This window comes from Stylophora pistillata, chromosome 9 (genome assembly GCF_964205215.1).
Source record: "Stylophora pistillata chromosome 9, jaStyPist1.2, whole genome shotgun sequence".
Classification (NCBI taxonomy): Eukaryota; Metazoa; Cnidaria; class Anthozoa; order Scleractinia; family Pocilloporidae; genus Stylophora; species Stylophora pistillata.
The window spans coordinates 12,087,904-12,105,194 of NC_142527.1; the positions used below are offsets into that span (position 1 = coordinate 12,087,904).

The 17,291-nt window shown below is 38.8% G+C and overlaps 1 protein-coding gene across 1 annotated transcript in view; it reads right to left on the reverse strand.

Moving 5' to 3' along the window:
• Positions 1–17,161, reverse strand: part of LOC148723325 (uncharacterized) — an 18,354-nt gene extending 1,193 nt beyond the window's left edge. Inside the window, exons 1-10 of the mRNA XM_088733488.1 lie at positions 16,976–17,161; positions 13,404–13,487; positions 12,695–12,975; positions 12,165–12,273; positions 11,432–11,581; positions 10,116–10,283; positions 4,625–4,768; positions 3,908–4,148; positions 3,484–3,629; positions 2,493–2,732 (exon numbers count right to left, since the gene is read on the reverse strand). Of these exons, the coding sequence (XP_088589614.1) occupies positions 2,503–2,732; positions 3,484–3,629; positions 3,908–4,148; positions 4,625–4,768; positions 10,116–10,283; positions 11,432–11,581; positions 12,165–12,273; positions 12,695–12,975; positions 13,404–13,487; positions 16,976–17,057 (1,635 nt within the window). The 5' untranslated portion in view covers positions 17,058–17,161 and the 3' untranslated portion in view covers positions 2,493–2,502. The remainder of the gene's footprint in view (positions 1–2,492; positions 2,733–3,483; positions 3,630–3,907; positions 4,149–4,624; positions 4,769–10,115; positions 10,284–11,431; positions 11,582–12,164; positions 12,274–12,694; positions 12,976–13,403; positions 13,488–16,975) is intronic.
• Positions 17,162–17,291: the final 130 nt, after the last annotated feature.

Genomic DNA, 17,291 nt, shown 5'->3' on the forward strand with positions numbered 1-17,291 from the left:
ACTGAGAACTGACAAATCGCTGAAAATCTAAATGACAACTGACATTTGTGGTGAGTTTTGACTGACAGCTGACAAAAGACCGGATCGCCCAAAATACCCTTAAATCTGGCTGTGAAAGTCCATTTCTTCGGAAACTCGAAGCTTGTCCAGGTTCGCCCTCCTTTAGAAAAGCTAACTTCAATCTATGCTGCTAATGAAACATTCTGTTATGCCCAGAAAGGAATTATACAAGTGACATTACATTACAATGGAGTTAGCATTGCTGGTACCGCGTTCACTGACTCGGGAGATCGAAAGGTAAAGTTCTTCTGTCCTTCTGAGAAAAATGTTAAAACCTTGATAGGCTATTTTCAGAAAGGAGCAAGTGATGGAACGGATGAAACGTGTTCTTTTACGCAAGTTCGTGGCATCTATTCAAAGGAGAAGGCTCTATTCGTATCAAATCCTTTGAAGTCTCTATAACAGTTTGGTATCAGAGCCCAAAGAATGGAAGAAGCACACGTCTCTTCAAGACTCTGTAGACAAAGTATGGTATGTAAACGACGACATCACAAAGACCGTTTCAGAGGTGAAACAACGGCACAGTATAAAGGAAACCACAGTGACCAAAGACCCTGAAGGTAATATGTCTGATGAAACTCAAGTCTCAATTAAACATCTCAAAGAAGGAATGCGCCGCATGCACAACAGCATAGCTTCAATCAATGACGATTATCTCGAAGGCATTGGATTGTGTACACCACTCACAACAGTTGTTGAGAATCTATTCGCAATTTCCCATTTTAAGCATGAAACCTTCACCGCATTTTAGTATCCCCAAGACTTTGGAATAATTACCAAGGAGTCGCTGAAGAGAGTGACAAAATGGGCAACCAAATATTTTATTCATGAAAAATCATACTATCATGTCCCTCAGACCAGTATGAAGTTCGCAAATGCCAACAGAAGAGATCAACCCTGAGACTGAATGTGCTTTGAGAAAATTTGTAGGGATATATCTCCCGTTGGACACAGGTCAATTCGGGAGGAAAATACCAAGGTCAAGGCATGGGTTTTTCCACCGGCCGTCTTCACGAAGCAAGATTCCACCAAAGTGGACTTGTTGGAAGGACTAGGGAACGATTTTAACTCTGGAAATCAGCCAGTAGGGCTCAGCAGCGACAGAGAAGCTGTTCAAGCTACTTCAGGAGGTGGGAATGTGAGAGATGCCACATTTGTTGACGACTGTATCGTTGAAGTGACAGTTGCTGAGGTGCGAGCATATGCAGACGAATATGACACGGACCTAGAAAACGACTTTTCAGACCGAGAGGATGAAGATTCTACCCCAATTACGGTTTCTAGATCCGGGCGGCCCATTCACGCCCATTTTTGCTTGGACTTCTAAGGTACGCAAACAGTAGATATCTCTAATAACCTAGCTGAAAAGAAGACAAAAGAACACTCCTTTCCGAACATTTCATCGGAGCAATCAACACATTGTAAAACAAAACATAAAGCCAATACATTGTGCTAGAGGACACTTCACAAGTTTGCTGTTTTTTCTGACAGTCTTCTTTCCAACATTTCGACCGGCTAATTGGTGGAAAAGGAGTGTTTCAATGTTGCCAATCTAAGTCACTTTCAATCTTCAAGAAAGACTGAAAGTGACCTAGAAGATCTTGGAATTATTTCATTCCAGAATTGAGAAAAAAATAGTTCTTTTTGTTTTAATTTTCCACCTAATTTTTGAGTTTATGCTATGTGCTTTTTTAGTCAAAAATAGGGTCGGAAAGTAAGATTTAACTCGCCAAGTTATTTATGAACAGTCATTTAACTGACAAATGACAAATGACCTAAAGTCTAACTGTCAACTGATAAATGGCCGAAATTTTAATTGACAACTGACATTTGTAACCCCCCCCCCCCCTCCCCATCCAGACCCTCATGTATGTATGTATGTATGTATGTCAAGGTTTATTGGGCAAGATCAAAAAATGAAAATATACAAACATAAAGAATTGAAGCCCCGAAAGAGACACTCAGACCCATGCGGGATGCCTACCCCAGGAAAATATTAGAAATTAATATGTATACAAAAAACTAATAAATCTAGTTGTAGTAAGAGGAAAATCTAATTGTAAGAGAATCTAATTGTAATGAGAGGTCAAAGCAGCAGAAACATGGAAAAACCAACAGGGCAAGGGGGCCCAACAGAAACCAAAACATAAAAAGTATAAATAACAGGGTCAATGAGCGAGAAAATTCCATCACCTCAAAACAACAGTACATTTTCGATACCGTGGTGAGCAGCTACGTAAATTGATTGGTTAAAAAGATGTAAAATAGTTCAAATCTCTTAGGACAGACTTAGTACATAAACGTAACCGACTTTATTTTGTTTTGGTAACAAAATGGCCTCAGTGGTGACAAGAGAAAACTCTCTCTCTGAAGACGCTACTGTTTATTTTAATTTTCTATAAAGTACTATATGGGTCTGTGCATCCACTTACCAGTCACGTCTCAACATGAGGAAGTATCGTAATGAACGTGGGCGTCTCCTATCACTCCACTACGCATGCTCCTCCAAGCCTTGAGATCACCGTCCCTCCTTTCACACCCTAAAGACATCCGTTGAATTTCTTCCTCATCGAGTACATTATCCCATAGGTTAAGATCACTTATACTACCAAGAGCGTCTTCTTTTGTTGAATTTTTCACATCAGGGCAACGGACAATAAGGCGACCTACTCCTGGTAAAGAAGATGAATCAATAAGCGTACTCCCCTCAATATATTGGAATACATTGTTTGTAAAGTTCCAGATGCTTGGGAGTGTTCTTAAAAATTTCATTTACAACAAAAAACATAATATGAATTAGTTATCGATACATTCAGTTCTTAGTTAGCCATTTTCCCTAAACCTAAGGAAAGCAACTGCTTTATTATAGTTAATCAGGTCATGATGAGAATAGTTGCAATTTTCCTTAACTTACCAGTTCCTTTCTAAGCCATTGACGCTGAGGTGGATAGTTTTTTATGTATACTTAAAATGGGGGGATAATATAGCGCAAAGAGATGACTTTTACAATATTTTGGCTGGAAACTACTTGGAAGTGAATAGCAAAGGATGTTATATTTTGAGTAGTCAATTAGAGCGACCTCTTCCTGCTGATAAATGAATCACTTAACTTTCATTATCAGCAGTGGAAACGAAACTGTTTTTTAGCAAATCATGATGTGTTTGATAGTTATTCATCGAAATGCAACCATGACATTCATAGAATCATTGATTAGTTATGAGTCAGTATCCTTCCAGTACATATGCATTAATTACCATAAGATTTGGTAATCCGTGAAATGTTGGAAAGCATATATAGATATTAATTAAAGTTCACCTTTCAGGGTTAGAAGCAAGAGTTTTTCCCTCGTTTATTTAAGCCCATTTAAGTGATATCGAGGTTGGACACCTTTAAAGAAATTTATGTTTGCTGCTCAATAGTACCTCTGATATGGAGAAAGTCGATGCTAGACTCAGCCGTGCTGACGAGTTTCAGTCCGTCGACAAAAACTTTGAGGAATCCACCAAATGAAGACCAGGTCAGACAAACATGATGCCACTCCTTATCAACCACAAATGACGGGACCTCCCTGTGGTTAAAAGCGGAATTTTTTTCTCTATCAAATTATTTTGAATAAACCAACCACAATCTCATCGCCCAAGATTTACATCCAAACTACCCAATTGCTTCAATTAGAGCATTCTCGCTATAAATGGACAACGTTGGAGCAGTTTTCGATGGACATTTTAAATCATCTACGAAGAAGAGCACTGAAATATAATTCCAGTAAAGAAGCGCTATTCCAGTATATAGTGGTCCACTGACCTAAGATTTCGGTTCATTTTTTTAAGTTTCAATACTACTCACCATTTCTGTTTCAGGACAGTAACTGTGATGGTGCTATTGAAATGTATTCCAAGGGCTGGTTTTTCTGGACAATCTGCCAATTTCGTCCAGTATGTTATGTCAACGATGGATTGGTTTGTTTGGAGCCAAACACAGACAGTTACAGCTTTCAAATCATTTTCGAATACAATTGGAACTGTTATGTTTCCAAACTGGAATAGTGGTAAGATAACTACGAATTCGTCCTTCTTTTCAGATGTCACTGCGTACAAAACCAAAGTGTACTAGTGAATATTTTGTCCTAAGATGTAATATAACTTAAGATTTTTACAAGGGAAGGCTATTTTCAGCATGTAAGTTTAGTTTTGTGCGTCATAAAGACGAGTAAGTCTCTTTTCCTAAGTTCAGTGAAAACTAGAGGAAGTATCAACTGGGATTAGAGCGAATAACTTGCCACCGAGTGGAAAAAAGACTTGGGATCAAGGAAGGTAGAAAGGCCAGGTCCTCAGCTCTTCACCCTGGTTTAGACTAAGACGCCGGTCTTGGGGTGAACTCGGTTTTGAATCGTGCAGCAAACTAAGTGAAATAGAGTGTTAGTAAACGAAGTGTGATTATTATGAAAGAACCGACGGATTATGTTTCACAGTTCATTAGCCATAAATAAGGGTGCACTATTTAACGAAATTATCATGATAACATACGTTTTCAAATTATCTTAACGCATTTTCATTATCGTACCCTCAAATGCTTTATTAGTGACATTCAATCCTGATTTGAGTTCCTTTTTCCAATCTTCAGTTTCTTCACGACTGACGGTCTGCCACGTAGTGTAACTGCCATGAACTTTCCACTGACACAGCTCTCGACCAAGGCCACAGTAATCTGTAAGTATAACTGAACTTTGTAAAGGATTTGCATCCAGCGCATTTAAGTAATCAATATGGAAACAATCCTTTACCTTCTTTGTTTGAACGAATATTTCAATCCATAAAGAAGCAGCATAACTACGACCACAAGTTTGTGAATTATGCTGCGGCATTTTAAGAACGGATCTCTGTAAGAATCAAACATCTTGGGAAACGAAAATTTTCAACCACCCTTCCAATTTTGCGTGCCGTTAGGCACTTAGGAGGGATGCACAAAAATGTCCTTTTTAAAGGTTGCAGTACTCTTGTTGCCATGGTAGCGACAGGTGCTTGCTCGAGGCCTGGGACCTCATGTTCACGCAAAAACATCTAAAAAAAAAAATTATGTTTATTTCTCTATCTCAAACTAAATACAACACTACACAGGTTGGTACTTCTGCCATATATAGCGACCTTACTTGTCTTCACTTTGGTGCGTTCAATTTTCCCTGAAAGTGAATGTTAACATACCAATAGATTATTTATCTCGGTACAGTTTCGGTCATTTTTGATGTAGTGTAAAACAGAAAAAACGTTCATCTGAATTTCTCCAAAAGGACACCGATTCTGGAACTGAAACTACCCACCTAGCTGCTCATAATATTCTAGTTTCTAAATATGTAAACATCTCTGCGGGCCAGACTCTACTTTTCATAGGGGTAATTCGCGAACGAAGCTCAAAAATCAGATTTTGCATAATTTGGCGATGTCCACATCTAATGTTCTCAACAAAAAACGTCTCAGACAAAGGAAACGTGCAAGGCTTGGAAAAAATGTTATCTTATGAGCAATATCCCGAAGAGACATCTCGCCTCTGGTTGTCATCTTTCTTCAAAAAAGTTGATCAGCCTTCATGGAGGGTTACTCGACATAACTACAAACATATCGTGTTCAAAGCGTGTGCATACCATCCAGATTCCGAGTGCTGCACCTTCTTTCACGAGAACTTGAGCAATCTAATCTTTTGAAGATACACTGTTATACTTGTATGTGATTTGAAACATGTTAAAGTCGGCTCATCTACACGAAACTATCCCATCACCGGTCCTTTGTCTTAAACGTGTACGTTATCACGATAGCGTGACGCTGTATTTCTGCATGAATTTTCCATCGGTCGCTCCAAAGAAGACGAGAAATGGACATTTTTCGATATTTCAGCAGATCTCCGCGCATTCTGAATTAAAATCAACCAAAAACATAAAAAAGGGAAGAGGAAAACTTTGATTGAACACTCGTAGACACTGAGAACCCGAGAGCATAAATCGCTACTTGTCAGCGGTAGTACTACATGGAAAACCCAGTTGCAGCATGGGCAACCTGCACGAGTCGCACGAAAACCATTATAAAGTGGAGATTTTGAACAACTAAGTATATCCCCGCAGTACAGCAAATGGAACAGGGATTTCATCACGATCAATTTCCAAAAATTTAGCCTTTTTCGGGGAGTCTCTAACATGACCGAAAGCTATCTTGACTTTGAGCCTTGAGATTGACTGACTTCCCTTGATAATAAAATGCTATGGTAAGTGCCTACTAAATTACAAAGGTTCCTTTGTTGGTTTCGTTTTGACCATGGAGTACAGAATTGAACTAATTAATGCTGTCACTGACGAATCAACGGGCACGATGTTCTCAGGTATTAGCTTGATAATCTCCACAGACAAACGTTATTGGACCGAATGATCTCCTTCTTCTTCTGGTGAGCCGGCTACCCAGGGGCAAATTAGAGACCTTTGACTTCCTCTCGTGTAAATCACCGGGAGATTGCGTTATATTCATCTTTCTTTAAGCTTGTGAAAGAGATCCGGGAGAAAATTATGGAAGATAATTGTAATAAAATCGCTCTTCCTTTTTCTGAAGGACCTGAAGCAATCCAGATTACATTTTAACCACGGGGAGCAATGACGAGCTGCGATTTGTGCGTGGATAATGAGTAGTTTTATAGGTGGAATTATGACATTATGATCTCATTAAATCTTTATATCGAACTTTTTTATGATTTTTTCCTTATTAGGACATGGAAGGAAACATTGATTGACTCGATTGCAATGCGGCGGTTATAAGTCTCCCCTCATCACATTTTTTGCAAATTTTCTAACAATCTTCTAACAGTTTTCAGATGATTTGAAATATCTCAGTTCCAGTTACTAAGAAATAACTGCTACCCGAATCTGCTCTTTGAAAGGGAATGCCTGCGTCGTACAAATAGCTAATGTTGCAATTGGGTTTTACATGTAGCACTACCGCTTACAAGTTGCGATTTATGCTCTCAGATTCTCAGTGTTTACGAGCGTTCAATCAAAGTTTTCCTCTTGGTTTTTTTTCCGTTGTTTTTACTTCAGAATTCGCGGAGATCTGCTGAAATATCGAAAAATGTCCATTTCTCGTCTTCTTTGGAGCGACCGATGGAAAATTCATGCAGAAATACAGCGTCACGCCATCGTGGTAACGTTCACGGTTTTGACAAATGACTGGTGATGGAATAGTTTCGTGTAGATGAGCCGACTTTAATATGTTTCAAATCACTTACAAGTATAACAGTATATCTTCCGAAGATTTTAGATTGCTCAAGTTCTCGTGAAAGAAGGTGCAGCACTCGGAATCTGGATGGTATGCACACGCTTTGAACACGATATGTTTGTAGTTACGTCGAGTAGCCCTCCATGAAGGCTGATAAACTTTTTTGAACAAAGATGACAACCAGAGGCGAGATGTCTCTTCGGGATATTGCTCGTAAGATAACATTCTTTCCAAGCCTAGCACGTTTCCTTTGTCTGGGACGTTTGTAGTTGAGAACATTAGATGCGAACATCGCCAAATTATGCATAATCTGATTTTTGACCTTCGTTCGCGAATTGCCCCTATGAAAAGTAGAGGCCGGCCCGCAGAGAAATTTACATATTTCGAAACTAGATTATGAGCAGCTAGGTGGGTAGTTTCAGTTCCAGAATCGGTGTCCTTTTAGAGAAATTCAGATGAACGTTTTCCCTGTTTTACCCTACATCAAAAATGACCGAAACTGTACCGAGATAAATAATCTATTAGAATGTTCACATTCGCTCTCAGAGAAAATCGAACACATCAAAGTGAAGACAAATGAGATCACTATATGTGGTAGAAGTACCAACCTGTAGCGTTGTATTTAGCTTGACATAGAGATAAACATTTTACTCTCTTTTTGAAACGTTTTTGCATCAAAATGAGGCCCCAGGCCTCGTGCGAGCAGCTGTCGTTACCATGGCAACAAGAGTGCTGCAACCTTTAAAAAGGGGATTTTTTTGTATCCCCCTGAGTGCCTAACTGCATGCACAATTGGAAGGGGGGTTGAAAATTTTCATTTCCCAAGATGTTTGATTCTTACAAAGACTCGTTCTTAACTATACTAAAATCTCGGAGTACATGTAAAGATCAACACAACAGGAAGCGAGTATTTAGTAAATAAACCCCTTCGGGGCCTGGTAGGCTGGCTGATAATGTCCGCGACTGCGAGATTGTCCGAAAATTTAATATTTGGCCGAGAAGCGAAGCAGCGAGGGCAAATATGAAATTTTGAGGACGATCTCTCAGCCAAGGACATTATCAGCCGACATACCAGCAAGCCAGAACAGGGTTTATTTACTTGATAGCCCTCTCATTAATTTTCACATCGCAAGTAAACTACACTAAGAGATCAGCAGGCTGGCTTCAGGAAGGACCATTCCTGTATCGACCAAATAGCCACACTTAGGATAATCATTGAGCAGTCAATTGAATGGAACACTTCTCTTTACGTTAATTTCATCGACTTTGAAAAGGCTTTTGATAGCCTCGATAGAAGTGTTCTTTGGTGCCTTATGAGACACTATGGCATACCAGGGAAATTCATTCGAATCATCAAAAATTCCTATGATAAGATGACTTGCAGAGTCCTTCATGCTAGTGGATTGTCAGATAGCTTCGCGGTCAACACTGGGGTCAAGCAGGGTTGTTTGATGGCACCGTTTTTGTTTCTACTTGCTATGGACTGGATCATGAAGGAAACAACTAGAGAACAGCGAAATGGGATCCAGTGGAACTTATTGGAGCAACTTGAAGATCTAGAGTTTGCTGATGATATCGCCCTGGTGTCAAGTAACAACCAACAAATGCAGGACAAAACAGCACGGCTAACAGCTAATTCCATCAAGTTAGGCCTGCATCCGAATGTGAGTAAGACCAAGGTTATGAAGGTCAACTGCACCAACAACAGACCAGTTAAAGTGAGGGATACCATCTTGGAGGAAGTAACATCTTTTGTCTACCTAGGCAGTGTAGTCAGCATTGACGGAGGTTCCGATGAAGATATCAAGGTCAGGATAAACAAAGCCAGAGTAGCTTTCAATATGCTGAGGAAAGTGTGGTCCTCCCATGTCATCTCACAGAGAACCAAATTTAGAATTTTTAACACCAATGTCAAAGCAGTCCTCCTCTATGGCTCTGAAACGTGGAGAACAACTAACCAAACGTCCCAGAAATTGCAGACCTTCGTCAATAAGTGCCTTAGGTGAATTTTAAAAATCAGTTGGACTGACAGGGTAACGAACGAGATGCTGTGGGAATTAGCAGGCGAGGAACCAATCATAACTCAGATCTCAAAGAGAAAGTGGAGATGGATAGGTCACATCCTAAGGAAACCGGCTAACAACATCACCCGGCAGGCACTACGTTGGAACCCTCAGGGCAAGAGAAAGAGGGGTCGTCCCAGGAACTCCTGGAGAAGAGGTGTAGAGTCCCAAATGAGAAACTGGGGCCACACTTGGGCCACTTTAGGAAGATTTGCCCAGGACAGAACCCGATGGAGGACGGAAGTGGTTAATGGCCTATGCTCCAACCGGAGCTAAGGGAATATATAAGTAAACTGCGCGTAAACGCAATAAAAAAGCGAGTGGTAATATGATGACGAATGCGCGTGATTGACGCAAGGAAGCAAAAAAAGACCATTTTGGTTTCCTTCCATGGAAATAGGAGAAAGGAAAAGATGAGACTCTTGTGTTGACTATGTTTCTTTTTCATGGAAAAAGTCGGAGGACAAATATCGACGCAGACGGGGATTATTGCATGATAACTGTCCTACGATTTTACACCACGTGACGTAAAGTAACCAATAAAATTGCACCAAAATTAATGGGTGGGTTATAACTACAAATAGGTGCTTCTCTTTGCAAGACCCAAAATATTCCTACTACATAAAAAATAAATAAAATTGTAAATACATCTGTTACTCGATGTCGCAGTACAGCGCTATTTTGAGGCTCATTTCTTTTGAAGGACCGTAAATACAAATAGTCGACCAACTATTGTATTACCTTTGCAGAAGTCCCAGTATTCTACGCCTTCAATCCCGTAGTACATGCTTGTCGCGCACCATGGTCTTGGCTTTTCTGGTGTCGTGATACAGGAAGAGTAGGTCTTGTCGTTGTACTCAAACGGAAAGGCACAACATTGTCCACTTTCTGTTGTCCAAAGACATTTATCTTTAAAATGAAAGAATAAATCTTCTGATTATAACGATGAACATATCTTTCCAAGTACTGAATGCCATTTACTTAGCATTCTCATGTGACCCGCTTAATGTTATTGGCCTTCTTTGTAGGCTAAAAGTCTAATGCTCCGATTTGATTGGATAGCTTCGTAATACTTAGGTCAACGATTTTGTTGGTTAGTTCCAAAGTGTGAGAATTTTTGAGGTGCATAACTGTCAATTGTCATCTTTTCTTAGCTCTGCTTCAGAGATGTCTAGTTAACAAATTCAGTTTTAAGATTGGAAATCTTTTAGACACATCTACTTGTGCACGTTTCCGTATGGTTCTAAAGAGGTTTTTTGAATTTTTTTGTTTGTGTGTGTGTTTCTGTGTTATAACATCATCCAGAGACGAAAATGGTGATTTAAGGCTGAGAGACTCCACTCAATTTTATTTGATTGAGTATATCGCGAGTTTACGTTAACATTTTACAATAAAAATCTGCGATAAAACATTGGAAAACATTACACGACGTTTCGACGTTTCCAGAACGTCATTATCAACTGAGAATGAATTAACAAAACTAAGATATATATAGATGAGAAAATGAATAATTTAAGAGTCATTGAAAGTCAAACAAACACCTCAGCCTTAATGGAGGTCGCTCTGGGTATTTAAATTAGGTACAACATCTAGTTGACCAGGCAATCCCATTTCGTGCTGCATTTTTTAAGCACCCGAAATTATTCCCATGAGCATCTTTCAGCTGATGACCAATGGCAGAATATCGATGATCAGCAATGCGTTGAAATAGATGGCGTGTCGTATATCCGACATTATTTGAATCGCACAAATCACATTTATAACAATAAACATCCAAAGCGACTCCATTAAGGCTAAGCTCTTTGTTTGACTTTCAATGATTATTCATTTTCTCATCTATATATATCTTAGTTTTGTTATTTCATTCTCACTTGATAATGACGTTCTGGAAACGTCGAAACGTCGTGTAAGGTTTTCCAATATTCTATCGCAGATTTTTATTGTAAAATGTTTTCACAAATCTTTACTTATTCGAAATTACTTTGAGAACAAGAAATCATTTTAGCGGTTTTCAACCACTCAAACGTTTCTGGTCGAGTTTAAAGACTGCATCTTACCCTCACAACCACCGTATTCGTAATCATTGTCCCCAAAAAAACACCACTGTCTGTCGTTATCGTCTCCGGTGCAGGAGTTATACAAAGTATTTTCATAGACAAAAGGAAACCTACAGCAGGATTCGTAACCGGTCACCCAGGTGCAAGTGCCTGAAAGAGCATAAGAAGATAATTAACACCTTACCGATCATGAACGAGACATCGATAACATATAGCCAGATATGAAATCATTGCACAAACGTTTATTTCCAAGTTGGAGACTTGGAAGTGCACGGTTTCCTACTTTCAACACAAATTTTTCTTCTGAAAGTTAGAATCTTCGACAGAAATTCCTTTAATTTGACCCAGCCTCCCCTTAAGTAACAATTGAATATTTCATTCTACGTTTTAGCTGTCTAATCACTAAAAAGGGATGGGGGTATTGTGTCAAAATCTGTTTTAAATACAGCCATAAAGGTAGAGGTTTTAATGTTTGACCAACATTTTCTTTAGAAATTATCGCTAAAAGAATAATGCTTAGTTTGAAATGGAGAAAAATAAAAATCGGCCCTCATAAGTCTACAGTATTTTAAAATATTCGCTACAGCTGTCGTTACCAGTTTTGTAGACAGAGCGGAACCTCCTGAAGTATGAGGTAATTAAACCCCCGATGGGCAGTTTGACGGTTTTTGGCAACATTGCAGGTCCCGAAAGTGCGTTCGTGAAAAAGAATTCTGAACTCGCTTAGACATACCATTTTGGCCATCGTTCGGAATAGCGTTACACTTCTCTTTGGAAAAAGATATGTCATCAATGCCCAGGAATATAACTTCAGCAGACTCTAAGGTTCCTTTGAAGAGGATCTGTTGTTAAAACAAAGACAAAGAAAAACGATATTTTAAATGCTGGCTTTATTTGACCTCGAGTTGTTTTTGGAGAAGGAAAAACCTCCTCTAAACGAAATTCAAGAATAAAGTAGTTCTGTCAGTCCAACCTGTTGTATCTTTACCAAAACATTAGACTCCCGCTGAAGTAAGTAACTGCTACCATGACAATTCTAACTGCGTGGCCAGTTAACATAGATCTGAGTATCAGAATTTCGTGGTTATTATATAGAGAATTTTACGTAATACCAATAGAATATAAACTTTTCAATGATTTGCGTGGCGAATAAATCCAATTAAACTGCCCAAGATAAGCAACCAATTGAAACTACTAAAATTTGTTCACTAAATCGCTTGATTCCATCGTAGTGAGCAAATTTTTGTACTTTTCTAATCTCACCCTAAAAGTTCTCTCGCTTTGGTAAAGAGGCAGCTGTACATAAGTCCAGCGGTTTGTACGATAGGAAGTAGACCACATTGTAGTGACGTCGTTGCTATCATCAGGATGAAGAGCAGAAACGGTTAATTCCACCAATATATCACTTGTGTGCGTCCTCTTTTCCTCGCCAATGAAATACCAAAATGTTAAGCACCGCCACCCCTCTTTATGGTTTAGATCTTTTGTTGTCAAGGTTCTACTAACTGATTCAGTGCTATCCGTTTTGAAATAAAGGAATTTACCTGATAAGGCAAGGGAAAATTTGAAAAAGTTAAGAATGCACTTAAAAAGACGTTATATAATATGGAGTCGAGACAATTTAAATACCAGCTAATTTGGTTTTAGAGGGCTTTTAGCAAGGATCATGGTCACATACCTTATACAAAAGGTGGTAAACAAAATGATTTTTCTTTTTTCAAAACCATATTTTTTTGGGTAAACTTAAATAATTTGGCACAGTCTTTTTATGACGGCAAGCTCAGCTTAAAGCAGAGGTCAATTGTCAATCTTCATTATCAAAACAATGCCCCTTTTTGTAACTTTCGAATGCTTGTGATGATGGTGATCATTGGGGTGTTTCCTCTCATCGCCTCCTACATCGATGATCCGTAATTTTAAACTCAAAAAACCACCAAGCCCATGAATGTTTTAAGAGGTCACTCTTTGTTACCGTTGTTTAAAGTGCTCTTTATTTGCCAGTCTTTTTCGCCAATCCAACCACACAATCCATTTTCAAAGTAGCAATCCAGAGTTTCTGTGGAAGACATGATAAAACTGATTTTAAATAAATGATCTCAAGAAAAAGATTACTCTGTTGATCGTAGGGAGGGATAAAGTTTCTTAACTTGCCACATCTACCCAATATTGCCTTGCTTCAATCCAGTAAAATAGTTATACATATTTGAAATATGGAAAAAGGTTTCCCCTTAAGAGCTCTATAATAAAGTAACGCATTCTATAATAAAAGTAACGTATAGAGCGTTTTCACATAACGTCACATTTTTCGCGGGAAAGTTGAGTCGCCATGTTAGTGTTCCACATTTTTCAACATGGCCGGATATCCTCTCTCAGATTATGCGAACAAGCTCGATCCCCACGTAAAAAAACGTTATTCAGAGAAGATTTCTTGTGCTGAAATCGATCCTCTCTGGTTATCAGACAAAAAATACGATCCAGAGTGCCTGCTTCTGGTCGAATCCATGGATTTATTGTTGTTTTTGGTGCTTGACACGAGTTATTACAATAAGGACCATTTTAAGGCCTATAGAGGTCTACAGGACATGGTTGTAAACATGAAAGTGTTGCCATTGAAACTTATGAAAAGATCATGAAGGAAAGCTCTTAAGAAAAGTCAGCACATCAATTTTCAGGTAACGAAATGTGGCACGTTTATCAATAAACAATATCCATGGTTACATGCCACACCTGACTTTTTGTGTAGGTGTGATTGCTGTGGGAATGGATGTGGGGAGGTCAAATGCCCCTATTGTTTAAAGGATACAGACTTGGAGCAGTATATTAACAAATACAACTCTTGTGTGAAGTCAGAAAATGGAGATTCAAGTCTGAAAACGGAGAATGCCTACTTTTACCAAATCCAAAAGTAAATATTCACTGCTGAAAAGCTTTACTGTGACTTTGTTGTTTGTGGTTTTCGTGAGCAAATTGATCTCTTCTGTGAAAGAATTTTGCCTGATGTCAGCCACTGGCACTTTATTGTTTCCAAACTTAATCACTTCTGGAGATACTGTGTGCTACCAGAAATTTTGGGAAGGTGGTATATTCAAAAGTGAAGTTTGTCTCATTCATCCCCTGATCCCAATTCTGCTTGTTTTTGCAGACTGGCAACTAGACGGCCTGTGGTAACATGCACAAACCAAGCATGTCCCATCTCTACTTTTCATTTATCTTGTTTGAAAATTACAAAAGTACCTAACAAGTGGTTTTGTCCCCTGTGTCTAAAAACACCAGCAGCCAAAAATTAAAAATCAAAATGCAAACAGACGAGAGATATTATGGATGAAGCTCTCAAATTAGATTTTATCTGCATATGCAAACAGAAGCCACTGTTAAGATAAACTGCTGAAATGCCACAACCCATTTTGTCAAGGTAGAAAGTTTTTTCATTCGCCCTGCTTATACTTCAAGTGGAAGCTGAACAATGCAATGACACGGGAATGTATGGTGTGTAAATCAGGAGGAAAAACTGAACAAAGGTTGTAAATGACTCTTTCAATACATCTGATGATAGTGTTGTGATAACTGGTGTTTCAAAATGCTCTTCAGAAAAGTAAGCATCACTTGCAAAGCTGAATGATGGGCATTACCAATTGATTTCATTAGAAAACATTAGGAACAGTAGAAAGATAAGGGACTACCTATCTGTAGCAGATACTGAAAAGTTAGTTCATGCATTTATTACATCTAAGCTAGATAATACCAACTCGCTACTATACGGACTACCCAAATTCCTGATAGATCACTTACAAAATGTCCAGAATGCCGCAACTCGTGTCGTAACTCGTACAAGAAAGTACGACCACATCAAACCTATCTTAAAGCAGCTGCACTGGCTCCCAGTTAGCCAGCGCATAGATTACAAGATACTACTTCTGACCTACAAAGCGCTCAACGGCTTTGTAGCACCGACTCTATGGAACTCTCTTCCAAACAACATAAGAGTGAGCGGCTCGCTATCACATTTCAAGACCTGTATAAAGACATACCTTTTTAACAAATTTTATAATTAGACTACTGCTTAGTGAGTTATTTAATTATTTCAGTAGTAAGTTAGGCGGCTAGACAGTTAGCTAGTATATTAGTTGATTAGTTGGTGAGCTAGTTAATTGGCTAGGAAATTAATTAATTTCAATATAAGTTTAAAGTTTTTACTCTCATTATTACAGACTACCTTATTAGCTAGTTTCTTCTACTCGTGTTTTAGAGATTTTTATGGTTTTTATAATCTTATCGGTCCGATTTATAAAATTACTGTACAGCGCTATTGGATAGTGATAGATATAGCGCTATATAAATACCGTACTATTATTATTATTATTATTATTATTATTATTATTTCACCACCCAATGGTTGGCTTGACTGTGATATTATCCATGAAGTACATGTTTGTCTAAGAAACATTAATCAAGATGTGGAAGGCCTTCAGAGACCAACTTTGGGCCCTGTTAGAAACTTCAATCAGGTTATTGGTGAATTTATTCAGATTCTGCGTACTGGTAATGCCCACTGGGTATGTGTAAGCTCAGTAGGGTGTGAAGATGGCACTATCAACTTGTATGCAGGGGCGTAGCCAGGATTTTTCAAAGGGGGGGTCACAGAGGCTACTCACCATTTACACAGCTGCTCTCCCGCGTGTATAAGCGGGCTCAGTCGTATTATCGCGGCATGAAGGCCCATATCAATGGCTTTTACGGCCAAGATATTGTCATGGCGTTTTCACCACCTGAATATTGTTGGTTGTTTGCTCTAAAGAAGACCGACCAAGGGGGGGTCACGGGCACCCCAGGACCCCCCCTGGCTATGCCCTTAGTATGACAGTTTGTATCATAACATTATTCTAAATGAAGTACAAGAGCAGGTACTCAATCTTGTTGGACGTTCAAGTTTTAGTAGCATTCAAGTTGTCCCTGTGCAACAACAGGCAAATAGCAGTGACTGTGAAGTGTTTGCTGCCGCCTTTGCTATATGCCTTGCTTATGGTATACACCCTGAAAAAATGCAATTTGATGTCCCTAAAATGAGAAACCAATTATACCAGTCTTTAAAATTTGATGCATTGAAAATGATGACAAGGCAAAGTACCGTTATAAAGAAAATATAAATATTACACTATTGTCTTCTCAAAACCGTAAAATGTGCTCCAAATGTTTCCTGTCACACAGCTGATTGTCATGGAACACCAACATGGCGGATGAAGTCGGTTACCATGACGATAAAGAAATTTGGTCATGTGAGGGAAAACGCTCTATTCTAGGTAAGCATGTTAAGGTCAAGATTAATGGCCAAAGTTGCCTCGTGGGTGTGGTTTTTCTACAACCATACGAAACAGTATTATGAGAACTCCTGAAACTAGTCGTGTATCTACATGCTTAAGTCATAATACTTTCGGTTACAGGGGTTAAAAAATTTCGCCATATGCCAGTTGGGCACTAAAGTAAAATTCTTTCAAACACAATTTGCCTTCCCAGTTTGATTTTAACTCTTTGGGAAGTTTAGCTTACCCTGTTTAACGATTTTAATGCAGCTTCCAGTTAAAAGAGTGACGTCATCAATAGCTATGTCCCCTGAGCTTCCACCTTTCATCAAACCCTCTATTAGGATCTAAAATCAAGTATACAATGTTGAAATGTCATTTTTCATCAGAAAAGAAGTTGAATTTAGCATAAAACCCCTGTTATCTGAACCTTTATAGGGTCAAGGATATCGAGAGTAATTTTGAAATAACTAGGAATTATTTAGCTCTATCACGAGTTACTCAAAATTTCAGTCTAATTTGATTTAATCTCTAATCACCCCTGATGATGTACGTAAATTCCT